This window comes from Oratosquilla oratoria, chromosome 6 (genome assembly GCF_046742065.1).
Source record: "Oratosquilla oratoria isolate Oo_2021 chromosome 6, ASM4674206v1, whole genome shotgun sequence".
Classification (NCBI taxonomy): domain Eukaryota; kingdom Metazoa; phylum Arthropoda; class Malacostraca; order Stomatopoda; family Squillidae; genus Oratosquilla; species Oratosquilla oratoria.
This window is the reverse complement of record NC_134782.1, coordinates 680,001-699,411: the sequence shown is the minus strand read 5'-3', so window position 1 is coordinate 699,411 and position 19,411 is coordinate 680,001. Positions and strand designations below refer to the sequence as shown.

At 39.6% G+C, this 19,411-nt stretch overlaps 1 protein-coding gene across 22 annotated transcripts in view; it reads right to left on the bottom strand.

Moving 5' to 3' along the window:
- Positions 1-19,411, bottom strand: part of LOC143026233 (tubulin monoglutamylase TTLL4-like) — a 44,599-nt gene that overhangs the window by 17,987 nt on the left and 7,201 nt on the right. For 9 of the 22 annotated variants that reach the window (XR_012966465.1, XR_012966464.1, XM_076186264.1 and 6 more), the window contains exons 2-15: positions 17,050-17,289; positions 14,531-14,709; positions 13,505-14,325; positions 13,247-13,366; positions 12,730-12,951; positions 12,444-12,612; positions 10,367-10,499; positions 10,073-10,250; positions 9,787-9,944; positions 9,052-9,167; positions 8,713-8,908; positions 4,278-4,498; positions 4,034-4,155; positions 3,770-3,843 (exon numbers count right to left, since the gene is read on the bottom strand). Coding sequence is in view for 20 of the 22 variants with exons in the window: in XM_076186264.1 (XP_076042379.1) it covers positions 3,770-3,843; positions 4,034-4,155; positions 4,278-4,498; positions 8,713-8,908; positions 9,052-9,167; positions 9,787-9,944; positions 10,073-10,250; positions 10,367-10,499; positions 12,444-12,612; positions 12,730-12,951; positions 13,247-13,366; positions 13,505-14,300 (2,505 nt within the window). In the remaining 2 variants the exon portion in view is untranslated. Of the gene's footprint in view, positions 1-3,769; positions 3,844-4,033; positions 4,156-4,277; positions 4,499-8,712; positions 8,909-9,051; positions 9,168-9,786; positions 9,945-10,072; positions 10,251-10,366; positions 10,500-12,443; positions 12,613-12,729; positions 12,952-13,246; positions 13,367-13,504; positions 14,326-14,530; positions 14,710-16,887; positions 17,027-17,049; positions 17,290-19,411 lie in introns of those variants that run through there. The other 13 variants (XM_076186275.1, XM_076186273.1, XM_076186276.1 and 10 more) reach the window with 9 other exon arrangements.

Sequence of the window (19,411 nt, the reverse complement as noted above, 5' to 3'; positions counted from 1 at the left end):
AAATTTCTTAATGTTTAAGTCCCCTTCCCACTTCTGACTCCACTTCCAAACCTTGTTTAGGCCTCTGTAGTGATTCACAACCAGTTTCTGTTTTCACTTTCCTCAATTTAGCATCATATACAAAGAAGCTCATGTAACATTCCACATCTTCATCCATGTCATTCACATAAATAGCAACCTGAACACTTTTCTCTCAACACTACTCTCATTTTTCTACCATGCAAGAAAACCTCCATTCAGTTTAGTAGGTTCCCTTGTATCCCTCCTAGGTTTTCCAATTTTTCAAAAAAAAAAAAAAAAAAAAAAAAAAAAAAAAAAAAAAAAAAAAAAAAAAAAAAAAAAAAAAAAAAAAAAAAAAATTGTGTGGTACTTTGTCGAAGGCGTTTTGAGAGTCTAGGAAAGCACAACCAGGCCGTCCAACCCTTTCTTGTATTATATCTATTAGTCTCGAGTAAAAACAGATTAAACTTGTAGCACATGATCTTCCTCGTCAGAATCCAAACTGTCTCAAGTTTATTATATTGTTTTCTTCCAGATGTTTTACCCATCTATTCTTGATCATTTTCTCACAAATTTTGGCTACAGTGCTTGTAAGGGAGACCAATCTGTAATTAATTGGTTCTTCCTTGTTTCCTCCTTTATATATTGGTACAATGTTGGCATTTTTCCAGTCTTTTGGCATTTTTCCTTTTCTGAGTGAGCAACTTATCAAGTTGTACATTTTGTCCATTAGTTCTCCTTTGCATTATTTTAGAATTTAAATTGCAATTCCATCCAGGCCGTGTGATATGTCCAGGTTCGTTAATGGATCTATTAATTTCCTTTTGTGTTATTATTTCCCTCATTGGGGGGGTCGATCATACTTCACTTCCTTCATCCCAATGCTCTACTTTTTCTCTAGTGAAAACCAACTTGAAGTGATTGTTCATAACTTCGGCCATTTCTAAACCTTCTGTGTAGTCTGTATTTCCGTGACATAGTTCCACCATTTCCTGTTTATTTCGTTTATCATTCACATATCTATAGAATAGTTTGGGTTGATCTTTACATTTTTCTATGATGTCTTTTTTGTCGTTTCTTCTTTCCTCTCAGTGCACTTTTACATATTCATTTCTATAGTTGATATATATTTGCCATTTTCCAGTTTTTTTTTCTTTTCCCCATCCTTTCCAAGCTTTGTCTCTTCTATCTTTTACCTCACCGCAGCTTCTGTTGAACCAGCATTTAATGTACACCTCTTGGTTTTGTCTTGGTCATATTTATTCACTCCATTATATGTTTCCATCAATACCATCCATTTCTCTTCCACTTTTGTCTCTTCAGTGTAGAATTTTACCCAATTTGGATTTTGAAAGAATTTCTTAAGTTTTCCAAAGCCCATTTTGTTGTACATCAATCTTCCTTTTCTGTATTTTTCATTTCTTTCCATATGTATTTCTTCCTTTAGTTCAGCCTCTATTAGTATGTGGTCACTTCCCAAATGGTGTCTTGTATTCAATTTTATTCACAATTTCAGGTTCTGATGTAAATATTAAATCCTGTCTTGATGGTTTTCATTACTTATGTATCTGGTATTTTCATTGACCTATTGTGTCATTGTATGTTCTATGGTCATGTCAAGTAATACATTTCCCCATAAAACCTCTCTGCTTTTCACTGTCATCTCCCAACAGATTTCTTTACAGTTAAAATCCCCCATAAGCACCAAGTTACCTCCATCCTTTAGTATCTCATTTAATGAATGCCTTGTATCATCTTAACATTTTTGAATGCTCACCCTCTTTCCAAGAGCCCATTTTTGGGGGCACACAAACCACCATAAACTTTCTACTTTTCATGTAGCTGTCTTCAATTTTTATCATGATCATTTCCACACCATTTTTACCCTCAGTAACCTTCGTCACATTTAAGTTTTTCTTGGCCAAGAACATGAATCTTCCTCGTTTTTAGTTACAGATTTTAATCCAATAATTGTATAACCCAAGTTCAACACCATTAAGTGGTACTGGATCCCTTAATTTTGTCTCCACATTATGACTGGTTTTTCATCTGGCAGTTAATTACTTAGTTCATTTGATCCTGAGATTAATCCATCTATGTTAGTATAGGCCACTTTTAATTTTTTCCTTCTCCATACTGTTTTTAGTTTCTTTTGTTTTGCTTACTTTGATGTACCATTTTCTCAGCTTCATATCTATGACCCTCCAATAGAACTCCTTGCTTTTGGTCTCCATTCTCTTCGCATTTTTTTCTTTTCTTTAGTGTCTTCTCTTTCTATTTCAACACTCATTTCTCTCTATATCCATATATTGTTGTAATGTTCACCCCTTGCCAACTTACTTGCCTTTTCTAATATGTCTTCTATTACAATTTGCAATCTTAATCTTATCTTTAGAGGTCCATTTCTTTCTTTACAATAGTGTCCCATTCTATACACTCCTATATCTTTCTCTACTTCCTGGTCACCATCTTGTATTTCTTTTAGAATTGATATTGCAATCTCTTTTTCCGCTTTTTCTTTCATGTACCTCACCAGACCATATTTTCCCTTTAGACTTGAATGATTGTATCCTTTGGATTTTTTGCATCTGTTGTTGTACTATTTCTTTAAAAGCAATTTCTTCATTTTCTTGTTTTCATTCCATTTCTTAATCTTCTGCAAATTTTCCTTACCCAAGTTTTCTTCAATACTTTCAGACATTGCCTGTATTTTGTGATTTACCTTTCTTCTTTTTTTTCCCTTCTAAGTTCTCACTATTGGTAGTATCATTGATTTTCATCTTTTCATTTTCACATTTAACTCGTTATTTATTTTAGAATTGATTTTCTTCAATTCTGATATCGTTAGCTTGGAAAAGGCCTTTTGCTAACTCTGCAATCACCTTAGTTCTATGAATTTGTTCTCCTACAATTTTCTATTAATACACATCTCCCTTTCCATGTCTAAGATTAGATTTTTTTTCTTTCATACTTACCAAAACCAGAAAAAGTATTCGTTATACAGTCGGAACATCCGTGGCATTTCAAGGCCTCTGCCAACATTTAAATTCGGCATAGCACATCCAGGACTCTCCTTTTGAGTCTACATTTGGCTCAAAATCATTGTGTTTGTGTGTGATACAAGAAGTTAAATGTGGTATTCTTTTCTGACTGGATTTGGTTGCTCCAGTAAAAGAATGCTGCTTAACTAATCCTTAGAATGTCACAATTTCCCTAAACAATCAACTGCCTAAAACTTACACAGTAACTATTTCACATGGGGAGAGGGAAGGAAAGGAGGATGGAAGGGGAAGATGGGGGTAGGAGGAGGAGGAAAGGAAGTAAGGGGAGATGACTGGAGCAAAGGGGTAGGTAAATGGTGAGAAGAAGAGGGTGGGAGATGATGGGCACAAGTGGGAGGGATATGGTGACAAGGTGATGGTGGGAACAAGGGGGAACAAGATGGCAGAAACAAGGATGTGGGAGACAATAACTACATGGCAGGACATAGCAGGAGGGAGAGAGGGTTGGATATGGTAGGAGAGGGAATGAGGTGGTTGGAGATGGAATTGGGTGGTGGGAGGGGGAAGGAGGTGGTATAGAGGGAGGGAGATGGTGGGAGGGGGAGGGAAGTGGTGGAAGATGGTGGGAAGTGGTGGGAGATGGTGGGAAATGGAGGGAGGAGGTGGTGGGAAATGGATGGAGATGGTCAAAGAGGCAAGACAGAATTGAAGGGAAAAATGGATGAGGCAGGTGATAGAGGTTCCTCAAAACGACTACTATGTCTTACCTTAGGGAGCTTAAATGCTGGAGGCACTTGCAGGTGAACTTTTTCTTTACACAGCTTTTCCAATCTTTCAATACCTACAGAAGAAAAATTATAAATTTTTTTTAGCTCGTTACACCCCTATTAAAAATCATTTATATACCAAGGGCTTTTTCCCTTTGAAAGGGAGAGAGCAAAGTCAATATAATTATTATAAAATAAAGTAAATATATATATATATATATATATATAAATATTTTCTCTTCTCTTACTGAGACTTGTACATACCTTTTTCTCTCATTGATGCATACATGGTCTCCCATGCATCCATTAGTCGATTATAGTATCTAGGTTTGTCTATAAAGTTTAAGTACGGGTATGTCTCACTAGTTGGGAATATCCTAGAAAATCTGAAAACAAACAGTAAAGACTCAGCATATATGAAATTTCAAGGAAACCAATCAATTTTTTGTCAGGATGTTGTATTCAAATGAATGCTGGGTAACTTAGTTCTCATTTGAGGAATACTTACTTTCCTGCTCTGTTTAGTTCATCTTCTGCCGTGATGAGATGTCTCAAGTCATCAGAGTTAATGTCGTCTAAGATAGCTGTTAGGTACTGATTGCGTGGAAGGCTGTTCACCCTTAAATGTTTTACCTGATCATCACAGCTGATAAGGCGTGTGTACATTCGTCTATCTAAACATAAACCTGTTACATTTTCTCCAAGATCCAGCTCTGCTAGCAGTTCAGCCTATGCGGTGTTTGGTAAATGTAATTAAAATCATGCACTTAGTTATCTATAAAAAATAATACACAAAAATTATCCAGAAGTACACTTACAAAATATTATGTGATTTAATGTCTCCCCCTACTGATGACTTTGTGGAGCATAATTTAATACATACAAAAGGCTTTTTTCCCCTAACAAGGGAGGTAGGAAAAAAAATATATATATATATATTATATATAAAATAAATAAATAAATAAATAAATAGATAAAAACCACTCCCACCCATTCCATCCCCAACATACTCCACTCCCATCCACCCTCTTATCTTGGCACCTCCTGGATGACGGGTCACACGTGCATCTTGCCCACTGCCCTAGGTCAGAAGCAGTGTCGCAAGAAACAGCACATCCACAGCAAGGCTGCTTCATTAAATCGGCAACCACCCCCTCTCTATCCCCTCATGCAGAAAAGGAGCAGATGGGGAGATATTCTTTCAGGCTGCATCAATATAACATAATCCCTTACCTTCTATCTCCTACCCACTCCCCTTCATGCATCACAGAATCATCCACTGACAACCATTCTCCATTCACCCCTACCTCCTTTCCTGTCCTTCCTCAACAGACATTCCCCTCTTTCCCAATGCCCCTTTTACCCTATCCATCCATTTCATCCTAGGTCGAACCCTAATGCTCACTCCTTCCACACCTCTTTTACTAGTCTTTCTTCATTCTTTCTTTCCATGTGTCCAAACCATCCCAATACTCTTTCACCAACCATATCCCCCAACTCCCTTTCCAACCCCATTCTCCTCCTCACCTCATTTCTCATTCTATCCTGCCTAGTAACTCCTATCATACTTCTCAGGCACCTCATCTCAAACACATTCAAACTCCTCTCTTTTGTTCCAGGTTTCTGTCCTGTACAGTGCTGCTGGCACAATCACTCTTTCATATAATCTCCTCTTAGCATCCATTCCCAAATGTCTATTTCTCATTACACTTCTTAATCCCCCAAGCCATTTACTTGCTTCTCACTATCTACATTCTACCTCCACCTCCACCCCATTTGCACCCAAGTATAACTATCCACTTCCTCCAGTCTCTCTCCCTACTCACCTCTAGTCTGCTGCCACTTTCTCCCCTTATACCTCTCATCACCTCACTTTTACCCACATTTACCTTCAACTTCCTTCTTTCGCACACCTTCCCAAACTCTGTCACTATCTTTCTATGGCAGTAGGCATATATACCCAAGTTCAGCACCAAACTTACTTTCAAGTGTTTACATTCATCACTACTATAGTACTGGGCGACCTTAATGCTAGGGTAGGAAATAGTCCAATCGATGGAGTGGTTGGGAAATGTGGAGTTCCAGGGAAGAATCGTTGTGGAGAGTTGATGGTGGAAATGTGTCTAGAAAGAGTTGATGATAGTAAATACAGTGTTTCAGAAGAAAGTCAAGCATAAGTACACATGGGAGAGGGTGGTGGAGGGAAGGGTGGTAGATAGAGCGTTAATGGATTATGTAGTGGTAAATAGGATTATGATAGGAAGAGTTAAGGATGTACATGTGCTAAGGGGAGAGGGTGGGGGAATATCAGATCATTTTTTGGTGGAAGGTAAGTTGAGAGTGGAGGATAGATGGAGAAAGAGGAAAGGGACAAAAGGTAGGGAGGTTCTTAGAGTGAACTCTTTGAATGAAAAAGAAAAGGAGAAGGAGTACAAGAGGAAGCTGAAGGAGAAGTGGGAGGGAGTGAAGGATAGAGTAGAGCTAGGTGTGGAAGAGGAATGGGGATGGTTCGAGGAGGGAGTCATAAAGTGTGTAAGGATGGTGTGTGGAACAAGAAGGACAGGAGGAAATAGAAGGAAGGGTAGTGAATGGTGGGATGAGGAAACAAAGAAGGTTGTAAAAGAGAAGAAGCGAGCTTTCACAGATTGGTTACAAAATAGGACGAGGGAGTCATATGAGAGGTGAAAAGAAAAGAGAAGTAAAGCAAAAGGTAAAGGAGGCCAAAAGGAGAGATGTGAAATGGGGTAAGAGTAAGACAGAAAATTTTGAAAGTAATAAAGAGATGTTTTGGAAAGAAATTAAGAGAGGAAGAGGAGGCGAATCAAGTAGAGAAGAAAAGGTAAAAGGTGCAGATGGAGAAATGATAATGGAAGAGAAGGCAGTAAGGGGAAGATGGGCAGAATATTTTAGGGAGTTGCTAAATGTGAAGGAGGATAGGGAGGGAGAGATAGCTGCAGTGGGAAATGCGAAGAAAATGAGAGTGATGAATGAGGAGAATGGAGGAGAAATAAGGAAGGATGAGGTGAAGGCAGTTGTTAAGATGATGAAAGCAGGTAAGGCACCTGGTCTGGATGGATGCCATGCAGAATGTCTGAAAAAGGGAGGTACAGTGATGGTGGACTGGCTGGCGAGGTTATTTAATGATTGCTGGAGAGAGGGTAGAGTGCCGGAGGACTGGAGGAGTGCCTGTATAGTTCCTCTTTACAAGGGAAAAGGGGACAAGTGTGAATGTAGTAGTTTCTGAGGGATTAGCTTGTTAAATGTAGTTGGGAAGGCTTATGGGAGGATCTTGATTGAGAGGATTAGGAGAGTAAAAGGAGTAATTGGTGAGGAACAGTGTGGATTTAGGACAGGTAGAGGTTGTGTAGATCAGATCTTTGTGGTAAGACAGATATGTGAGAAAGCTATAGGAAAGGGGAAGGATATTTTTTGGGCTTTTATGGATCTGGAAAAGGCTTATGATAGGGTAGACAGAAAGGCACTGTGGGAGGTTATGCAGATATACGGGATAGGAGGAAAGTTTCTGGAAGCTGTCAAGAGTTTTTATGAGAGTAGTAGAGCTTGTGTCAGGATTAGAAATGGAGAGAATGAGTGGTTCGAGGTAAAGGTGGGACTTCGTCAAGGATGCGTTATGTCGCCCTGGCTGTTCAACTTATACATGGATGGGGTGGTGGGAGAGGTAAATGCAAGGGTAGTGGGTCAGGGATTGGAGATGGTTAAAGAAAATGGAGAAAAGTGGGAGGTGAGCCAGCTGTTGTTTGCGGACGACACTGCGCTTGTGGCAGGATCGGAGGAGGGATTGAGGAAGTTGGTGACAGAGTTTGGGAGAGTATGTGATAGAAGAAAGCTAAAGATAAATGTGGGTAAAAGTAAGGTGATGAGATGTACAAGGGGTGAAAGTGGCAGTAGACTGGAAGTGAGCATTAAGGGAGGGCGACTGGAGGAAGTGGATAGTTTTAGATACTTGGGTGCAAATGTAGCAGGAAAAGGTGGAGTGAAGGTGGAGGTATAATGTAGATTGAGAGAAGCGAGTAAATGACTTGGTGGATTAAAGAGTGTAATGAGGAATAGACATTTGGGAATGGATGCTAAGAGGAGACTGTATGAAGGAGTGATTGTGCCAACAGCACTGTATGGGGCAGAAACATGGAACATAAGAGAGGAAGAGAGAAGGAGCTTGAATGTGTTTGAGATGAGGTGTCTGAGAAGTATGATGGGGGTTATTAGGCTAGATAGAGTGAGAAATGAGGAGGTGAGGAGGAGAACAGGGGTGGAAAGGGAGCTGGGAGATAGGGTTGATGAAAGAATATTAGGATGGTTTGGACACATGGAAAGAATGAGTGAAGAAAGACTAGTAAAAGAGGTATGGAAGGCAGATGTGGAGGGAGTGAACATGAGGGGACATCCTAGGATGAGGTGGATGGATGGGGTGAAGGGGGCTTTGGGGAAGAGGGGAATGTCTGTTGAGGAAGGACGGGAGAGGACAGAAGACAGGGGTGAATGGAGAATGGTTGTATATGGATGATGATGTGATTGCATGAGATGGAATGGGCGGGGGGATGGGGGGTGAGGTAGTATGCGTGAGCAAAATTTGACGCAGCCCGAAGGGATTTCTCCCCGTCTTCTCCTTTTATGCAATGGGGGGGACGGGGGGGTCGCCGATTTAATGAAGCGGCCTTACTGTGGATGTGCTGTGTCTTGCGACAATGCTTCTGACCCAGGGTAGTGGACAAGGTGCAGGGATGACCCGTCATCCAGGAGGTACAAAGATAAGAGGGAGGGTGGAGGGATGTGGAGTGTATTCAGGGATGGAATGGGTGGAAATGATTTTATGCCTTTTCCTTTTTGGCTACCTCCCTTGTAAGGGGGAAAAAGCCTTGGTATATGTATGTATGTATGTGTACATTCATCACAACTAAAATTAAATCTATTGATGACCTTACTTGCTGATGTTGACTCAATTTGTCTGGTATATGAAAAGTTGCTATGTTGAGAAGGTCTCGTATTAGAGGACCCTTCACACTGTGGTCAAGCTGTGTCGCAGAGTGCAGGGAGGGTGAGATGTTGACCTCTAGTAGCCACGGTCGTAGCTTTTCATCTACCATAACATCAAACCCAAACAACTCCTGACAGGAATACCTGTGGCAATAAACGAAGCAAAATTGTATTTAATATATCACTTACAAAAATTTACACATCACACGAGAAAATATGATTTATCCACATTCTTGAAAAATAAATATAAACAAGAATTGATATGAATATACGACCCCATAAAATACCTTGATCTGACATTAAGTCTTGTTCTTGCAACAATATCATGTTCCCCACTGATGATGGACTTAATCACCATGTCTGCTATCCGATTCCACAAACCCTGTGTATCGATACCTTTCGCCTAGAGAAAGAAAAGGGGGAAAATAACTATGAAGCATATTTTTTACTCCCCAGACCCATCCCAACCCATAGTGTAGTACCAATGACAGGCATCTGTAAGTAGGAGGCCTATATTACAGGTGCCAAAAAGGATCATCTCTTGGCCCACTATTCAATATATTATGGAACACTGTATTGTACACAATTATGCATGCCAACAACACAATATATACTATAAGGGATTTATGGGATAACCCCATTCCAGCCATGGCATTCCTCAGGGAAACAGGACTGTTTAGCCACACAGCCTGGGAAATGTCATCCCCATTTTAAGGTGAAATAACCAAGCATACACCCACTCCCACCGCTTCCACCACTCTTGTTTCCCTTTTATCTTAGCTCCTTGTGGATGAAGGGGCATCCATCTCTCCTGCTCACTACCTAGGTCAGAAGCAATGCAGCAAGACAGCACATCCACAATTAAAACTACATATAATTTTTGTATCTGGCTGCCATCAGTAGATTTTATTCAGCTAATGAAAACCATCAACCAACATGCAGTCAAATCTATCTAAATCCCTTCTACACTGCAAACTTTTAAGCAGAAGGGATAGGAACAGAAAGATATTGCTACTGTTAACCTTAAGATATCCCCAGAGAGCCCTTAAAGTCCACTTGTGTCCCTGACACTGGCCAGCATCTGCATTATGAGTGTAGGATGATGACGTCTTATTTACACTGTAGTTTGTAAGATGCATAAAACGGTCACCCAGGGTTTTAGAAGCCTTATTGTACTGCACTGTAATTAAAACAGGAAAATAGAACAGTAAGATAATGATCAATACATCGAAAGAGGAAAAATAATTCCAAAGGGCCTCCATAATCACAATCACAATATTCCATGTACTTTACCAAATACTGGCTTACCTGAGGCAAACCTAACCAGGCCATCCTGATATAGATATATTCTTAATGGGTGGAACGATGTGACTAATACATAGATTCGTATATCAAATTTGGTTTCATTGATGAGGTATGGTTTTGTTATGTACCGCTGCACAACCAATGGCTGATCTGTTGGAATCTGAGACCATTTGTGGACCACCTGAAAAAGAAAGAAGAAAAAAAAAATCAAATAATAATAATAATAATAAATAAATAAAATAATAATAAAATAATCATTACACATGACAGACAAAATACTTTCAAAGATTTTCATACCTGAATGCCTGTTCCTCTGGCTGAAGCAGGTGGTTTAATAATCCATTTTTTCTTGACTCCCTCCTTGTCAAATGCTGCTTTTAATGCTCTGAGATCACTGGGTAATACAAAAGTCTTTGGGATGAAACCAAACCTGAAATTAAAAGTTGTGTGAATCTTGCATGACACATATGAGGGGTACAAAAGGAAGTGAATGCAAAATACAAGGAGGGCACATAGAAAGAAGCTCAATGGAGAATTATAATATATATATATATATATATATATATATATATATATATACACACATATATATATATATATCAGAAGGAAAGAGTGAAGGTTGTAAGGGTAAAGGATTTCAGGGATTTGTTAAATGTAGAAGAGGTTCAGGATTTGATTGTGGCAGTGCGAGATGCTAGGAAAACGTGATGGAAGAGGAGAATGATAGGATTATTGGCAGAGACATGATAAAAAAAGAGCAACGAATGTTATGAATAATGGTAAGACAATTGAATTTGATGTGTCATGTAGTGTGTGTGATGAAGGGACCAGTTATAGTGGATTAACTACAGAGATTGTTTAATATGTGCCTTTGGGAGATGCATGCCAGAGAACTGGAGTGGGGTGGAGTGGATCAAAGCCACCTCCTTTACAAGGGAGAAAGGGTCTTTTATCTGTATATACTTGTGTTTTAATAAATTCACATACTTAAAGGTCAGAAGCAATGAAGACACTGTACCTTCACAGCAGAGCCTATTAGCCAAAGCTAGTTTATGTCCACCATTTTATTACATGGCGACCCTCTATCCTTGTCTACTCATGAGTAATTAGAGAAAACATGGACAAACTCCAGGCCACACAAAATTATCACCGATTCACAACCATTCTCTAATCAAATCTACCTCTCATCTCCCCTCCGTACTCAACATACCCCTTTTACCAAGGTTCCCTTCACTAAATCCATCCATTCTCAGTTTCTCCCTGATTCACACCCTTCACTTTTGTTAGTTTATCTTCACTCATTTCCCCCCCCCAAATTCCCATAGCACCCCAGTATTCTTCCATAAGCTCTATCTGACAGCTCCTTTTCCACCCCTACCTCACCACCTCATTTCTCACCCTACGTCCTAATAACCCCCATCATACTTCATATCAAACACATTATTCCTGCTTTCTACCTCCCTTAAATGCCACAGTACTGCCCCATAGTGTCAGGCACAATAATCTCTTCATATGGTCTTCTCTTTGCATCCATCCCTAAATATGTTATGCCACATTTCATACCACCTCCCTACACATTTATAACCACTCCCATTCATCCATTCACTACTACGTGAAAACCTTAATACTTAAAAATTTCCACCTCCTCTAACCTCTCTCCTTAATATTTGCCTCCAGCCCATAGCCACTTGCAAACCTTGTACATCTCATCCTCTTTTTCCAACAATCACTTTGAATGTTCTACCACTCTCTCCTAAACTACTATCAGCCTTAGATCCTCCTCTGACCCAGCCACAAGTGCAGTGTTGTCACCACACAATTTGCTCACCTTCCATCTCCAATCTCTTGTCCATCACCTTCACATTTATCTCCCATACCAACATTCTTACTATCTGTAAAAAGTGCCCACATATCTGCCTAACAACAAAAAATTGATCAAAGATTCCTCTACATTTCTTAATCCATAAATTTCTCCCTCAATTACTCTTTTTGTTCCTACCCTAAACCTCAATTACAACCTCTCAATGTGAGCTGGTGGCATAATTGCAAGCATGCTGGTCTTGCATTTGCTTAGTTGTGTGCTTGAATTCCACACTCCTCTCCAATTCCAAGCAGTGACTTATCTGACACAACAGTCCAAGCAAAAAGGCCAAATGGGGGTGCTTTGGCCACTGCAACATGTCTCCTCACCCTCTATCCACCGTCACAATCAATCTTTCCCTAATCTACACATTCAGCAATGCTCTGAAATACTCAACCATTTTCATTTTTTGCCCTAACTTCTATCAACATTTGTCCATCTTCACCATTTACATTTTCCTTCCCTACCCGACTCAACCCCCTTCTCGGTTTAATATTAAGGTAAAACACTTACTCTTCTTTGCCAAATTTAGCCTGCAATCTGGCAAAGTTTTTCCATAATTTGTCTTTCCGACCAATTTGGAAGGTTGCTGGAAAATGATTCAACTTTTGAAATTCTTTTAGGCCTTTGAAACATACAGACTTCATATGCTTTCCCCATGTACCACACCACTGTACTGTCTCTGAAAAGGAATAATATTAAACAACGAATTAGCCACTGACTACGTAACAGCTTACAGCCTTAGATTACTGCCAACTTTAATGTGCACACTTTACTATTTGATACAATTTCCACTTACTTTTAGTTCCCTTAAATCCAGAAGAAATAACAGTTTTCTTGACTATTAGAGGAGTAATATTGGTGATCTTCCATTTGAGAAGTCTTGAGATCTCAGCAGGGAGTGGGGCAGTGCGTTCATTGTACTGACAAAAGTTGATTGCAGGAGAAACATGAGAAAACAAACTACAACTAAAGGCGGGAACAGGTGCATCAGCTGGGGCATCTGAATACAGCAGTGACCCTTAAACGGAAAAGCAAAAGTTATCATCCTCAGACTTCTATACTTTACATCACAATAATCACTTATCCTCAATACATGTACACATACACTTTGAGTGAAGCTTGTGCCACAAGGCATTTAACTGTAACCAAGATCACTCTGCCCTATGTGATCTGACTTCCCGGGCATGTAGAAGTCACCGGTAGCTGTTGGATTCAAACATGGGACCACATCATGTGACTGTAATCAAAACCAACACACTAATCGGCACACTGGAGAATTAAATTAAATATTCCATATTTAACACCATACATACCATCTTCATTTGATGCAACTCCGTGTTCATTGATACAAACATTATTCAATACTTCACTGGCTATTGACCTTAGAGAGCTTGTGGATCCCACTGTAATACAACTGATTACACTTTGATCATCTGCAAGGACAAACATGACAATACTTTATTACACTTGACTTCAGTTACCTCCCTTATATGGGAGAAAAAGCCCTTGGTATATGCAAGTAAACTTAAGAAATCATCAACACAATGATTAAAAAAGAAATCAATACTAACCTTCTCCACAACTTTCATCTTCTTCATTGTTGGTTACTGTTAATTCTTCCTCCCCTTCGCCATCCGAAGAATCTAAATAATTGTCGTCATCATCCAATTCATTATCTGAATCAACTGGTACTGGGGGATTCATGAATTCTGAAGACGATTTCCCTGAACAACCTTCTGGAAGTTGTGCTACGTATTCCAATGTTGCAGCACAGTTTGGCGACAACCCTCCAGTTGCATTTTCCCCAACCCTACCATTATGTCCTTCATGATTACTATTACATTGATCTTCATTATCTACATAACCATTTGGTGTCCCATTATTTAAATCTACTCTTTCTCCTTCTGAACACTCGCAACCACTTTCTGTAACTTGTCCATTTAGACTGATATCAGAATGTTGTTCCATCTTACTGGTCCTTGCATTGTGTTCACAAAGAGGCAAAGGTTCTCCAAGGCGCACTCCACAGTCCATCACACTATGTACTGATGTTACTACATTAACCTCTTCTGAGCCTGAAGCACCTATACTTTCAGACCCACTTGCAGTACGTTGCCGCTTTGAGGGGAACAAGGTAGGTTTGGGATCTAGTGCTCCAACAACAGTGCATGATCCACCACAGTTCTCTGATTCAAGCTCAGTTGTTTGGTCAGGGTTGTGCCTCTTACATACTGATGCAGGAAGAGTGGGAGGACCCTTCGCTGTAACATCAGAGTCTGGCATCTTCATGTTGGGATCACTGTGAGCCAGACGAGGCCGTAATGGGGGCCGTTGAGATGGGGATAAACTTGGAGGTACACCGGACATCTTACAGTAGCAACATTTTCATAACCTGAAAGCAAGGATAACAATTACAATATAAAACTTGTGTTTCTATTACACCTTTTTTCAAATCAGCTTGAGGAAAATAAAACGAATGGTAGTCCCACACCACATCTCACTAGCACACTTATATTTTGAAGCTCTTTATTGGCCCCTAGTACACACGACATTCAATTTCTTAAAACCTGAAGTGTCATTATCTATCTCTGACTCACTGGTAGAGATTTCCTGGGAACCATGAGGCTGGGCAGTATAAACTCTTCTTCCCATAGCGCCTGCAGAGGCAACTCTCCTATCGGAGTTTCAAAGGTTGATGGCTGGTAGGTGGGTGAGGGCCTCCATCACTGGATCCACAAGCTTGATCATCAGATCTGCCCATGTTGTACAAATCAACCTGGAGCAGAAATCAGTCTTGACCATCTGCACATGAGGGTAACATATCAATTTCAGGTGTTCTACATGGTCTTCCCATGAGATACTGAAAGTGACCCCATATGCTTTTCAAGTTGTTTGCACTTTAAGGCAAACATGTCTGGCCAAAATCTGCACAGTTCTCAATTCTTCCAGAAGAGTAAGCATAACGCATATTTGGTCAGCTTCAAAAAGAGTATTCAAACTCAATTTCCTTCAGACAACAAATACTTCTTTCAATGGACAGAAAATTATTTGCTCCTTGGCTGCACAAAACAGGCTTTGTGCAAATGCTAAGTGAATAAAATTTAATTTCACAAGGAAAAACATTGTAGATGGAGCAATAAATATAAATCAAATCATATGATTATCCACAAAGGCAGGAAAATGGCAAAACTGGAGGTATGTCTACCAGAGAACCAAGGATAATAATAATTATATTAATTAAAAAAAAAGGACAGCCTTCAATCAGTTCTTCTCCCATGGATTTTGCCAACAAAGCCAATTTTTCTCATCAGATAGGTACCCAAGACTCGCATCCATATCTTATTCCTGAAGGGTCACTCTTACACAACAAATAAACTTACAAGTTTAAATGTTGTGCCATTTGCCCAATGCATAAAATACATGCAAGCTTATCCTTATCCTATAACCTTATCCCAACAAAAATAAACCAATAAAATCAAATTAACAAATAAAATTCTTTCTTCCCTTAATAACTAAATTACTGGGCCCAATCATCACCGAGTAACTACACAAAGTTAATGCAACCTTCAAACAAAACTCAAAACCATAAATCTGTTGCTGCAAGGGACATAGAGAAGGACAATTGTAATTAACTCAAGCACTGCCTTTGTCCTCATATTTGAAAGCTGGGGCCACTAGCAGTGAACTCTTGTCCACTAATTTTATATGCAGTACACTATTACTACTGCAACCATCAAAATCATTGGAAACTCTTTATAAACCTACTCCCATGTTTCTTCCAATCGATAACATACCAAACAGTTGGCACAATCTAGCATCACATTGAGAACTACAACTCCCCACAATGAAACAACACTTTTGGAGCAGGAGATCTATCTAATGGGTTTCTCATAGTACCTACATTCAGCCACCATAACATCTAACAACTCATTGCATCAGTTATGACAGCTGTGAAAGCAACAGTTCACATGAGACCCCTATATCTCAATTTAAAGAAGAATAGGTCCCAGAGGTCTCGGTTGCAATTCACAAACACAAATTCACTGGCATACTGAGATGGTTGAGCCTCAAAGGGCCACCAGATAGGGGCACCTGAATTATGAACATGAAACCCAAAGTGTAAAGCAAACCATCATGGGTGTTGCATTACCAAATAAAGATCCTCTGACCACATTAATGGGGAAGATATACCCATTCAATCTAAACAATGCATGTGTAGAGCAAAATTCTGGATCCATTTCTTTCAATACAGTGAACACTTCAACAAATTCAAATTAGTCCACAATGAAAGAAATATCCCTTGCCAACACTAACCCAGTGGCAAACTGCTCCTGACATCTTACTTGCACCAAACAATTTGAAATTCTTCACAAGTACACATGGAATTTGCTCCAACAGGTTCTCATACTGAACCCCAACAACTGTTCCTGGACTTCATTTAGTCACAGAACATGAACTGTTTATTATTCATGGCTCTTATACAAGATCTACATTGTTGAGCCTGGTATGCTTGGACTGGTTATGTAAGGCTCAAGATTGACCTTGTTCTTGCTTAAACCGACTGGAAAGCCTGCAACATTGCAAAACATTCAGTAATGCTCTCTGGGATGGTCAATTAATTGTGTCTGTGCTCAAGTTATACCACAAACACAGAGGAACCTAGTGGAAGACCATGCTGGAGTTTGCTTTGGAATCAATGTTCAGTATTTTCAAGAGGTCCAAAAAACTTGCAAATCATTCAGCAGGAAATATGTTGCAGACCGGCAGAACTTAAAGGCCAAGCCCAAAGTGATGGCAATGGGCATCTCAGATGAATCACTAGTTCAAATGAAGGAGAATCAAGTACATTGGCAGGCTGGTTCTATGGTTCTGCATAAGAAATGGACATGCCAGACTAAGGCCCATTACAAAACAAAATGGCTATTTAAGTATTGCATATGATGCAAAATCCCACCTCACTGAATATAGCTTGGGTCCTGCCTGGAATACACTTGAGTATTTGTGCTCCTAATCAGCACCATGATTGGGCTTCAGTATTGAAGGATATGTGATGCCAGTAGCATATGAATCAAGATCACCATGGGTGGAGTTCTTCACACAGCTGCCAATTGCATACCTTCCAGATACAGTATAAGGTTAGCTACCACTGATGCTGGTGTCCACTTCTAACCTTCGGATCTGTGGCCTCGCCATCCTTGGCTGAAGACAAGAGGGCCATTGCCAAAGGTTAAGATGGGAAGAGGAATCTGTGGCATTAATTTTATTACTGAAGCTAATGGCCTCTGTAGTGTGCTTGTAGTTGTATATCCAACTGATACCATCCTGCAGACTGGAGGTGAGGTTTCATCACACCTGTCTGAAAGAGAAAGGGTAGTTGACATGAATGTAATTATTTCTAATTCATAATGCTGCTCATTATTCCTGGTAAGGTCACTGCACCTGCCATGAATTAATGGACATCTACAAGCAAGCAAACAAGCAAGCAAGCATTCTCTGCAGCTCTGGGTTTATACCCAAGATATTTTTTTCCCTAAATAAGCATAGACTATGGGGTGACTTGATACATGTCTTCAAGATCTGAGGGAATTGACTACATAAAAAGTGATCAAATTTTCACTGAACACATATCAGACGAGTTATAACAGTCTCAAGCTGTTAGTATGTAGACTTAATCTGGAAGTGGGTGCAAACAACTTTGCCAACTGTGTTGTCCATGAATGGAATAAACTTCCTGAAGAGGCAGTGCAACGTAGTATGGTCCAAAATTTTAAGATTAATCTAGATAAACGCCTAAGCAATACGCTGTAATGCTTGTCAATTTTTTTGTTTGCTTGTTTATTAATTTCTTCATTTAACTACTCTTAGCATCCGACTGAGTACCAGAAGGTCTCCTGTCATTATGTTCTTCCTTTGTAATCCTTCATAAGTGATCAAATTCCTTTTTTTCACTGGACTTTAGTAGATATCCATAGCTAAGTAGACTTCACGGGATTATCCAATTCATTTGTAAGAGGCAGTAATGAGCGCCTGATGAAATCATAACTCATTTCAGTTCTGCACTCAAGACATTGGAAACCCTGGAAGGGAGATGGGGAGCCCACATACAACTTCTTCCCAGTAACTTGGGGATGTGATCTTGCCTTCTTCTTTCCTCTTCAGTGTTAGAAATGACTAGATGATAAGAAATGGTTCCTGGTGGATGTGAAAACAGCATCTTGTGTCATGAATCATTAAACGGCCTGTTCAAGATGTAACACAGACCTTACAAATCTGGAGGCACTTAAATCCCTAAACATAGAAGTAAAGCAAACAGTACTTGACACTTGTTCCAAGATAATAATAATGATCAGCCTGATTCAGTCATATCCTATGCACCACTCACCTGTCTCCTAGACATGCAAGAGACAATTACTTTCTCCGTTTGAAAGTATCATATACCCGGTTTCTTAAAACCCTGAATATTATGACAAAGATGATGGAAAAAAGGGTGCATGGACTTGGAACATTTAACCCAATATCTAATGATTCTCATGTTTGCTATTATGTATGTATGTATTTTTTACACATATGTACACATACATACACGAGATCACCATGGGAGATCTTCACAGTTGCTGACTACATACCTTCCAGACACAGTTCAAGGTATATATGGACATGTCCACATATATACACACATTACATATACATAAATATATAATCTGGGAGATCTCACATTGTTAGAACCAGTGAGACACGGGAATGAATGCAAGTGTTGAACAGAATCTGGGCATGCTGACTTATAGGTAGTCAGTTTGTTCAACAGTTCAAGCCCCAGGGTTGTGGACTCTGGCTCCAATACGTGATCAAAATCCAGAAATTGGCAGGAAATTATCCAAATTTTACACAAATACTGATCATGTCTGATGAAGCTCACTTTCATTTGAATGGGTTCAACAACACACAAAATTGACAGTTTTGGGGCTATCAATAAACCAAAAGCAGTACACCAAAGAGAATGGCACAACATAGTGTACAGTACAATGTGCAATGATGGCGAACAAGATAATTGGGCCTTAGATCTTCAAGAACAATGATGGCAATGCTGTCAATGTGGCCGGAGTGGAACAGATTCATGATCGAGAGCTTTTTCCACCCAGCCACTCAAAACAGGCCCAATACGTGGTTCCAGCAAGATGAGGCAACTGCTCACACCACAAAAGACAATGCAGTTGTTAAGATTAGGTTTTGGACAATGAATCATCTCTCACTTCTCTGATGTCATCTGGCCATTGGATTCCTAAAGCTTGACCACCCCTGACTACTTATTCTGGGATTATTTCAAGGTGTAAGTCAACAAACCAGAAACCTTGGAGCATATGTATATACTCCCTTGCTCAATAAGTAATGAGAAAATGTCAGGCAAGACATTAAATATGATTTGATCAAAATACTACTTCATGGTGAAGTACATACATATATTCTATAAAATGATTAAC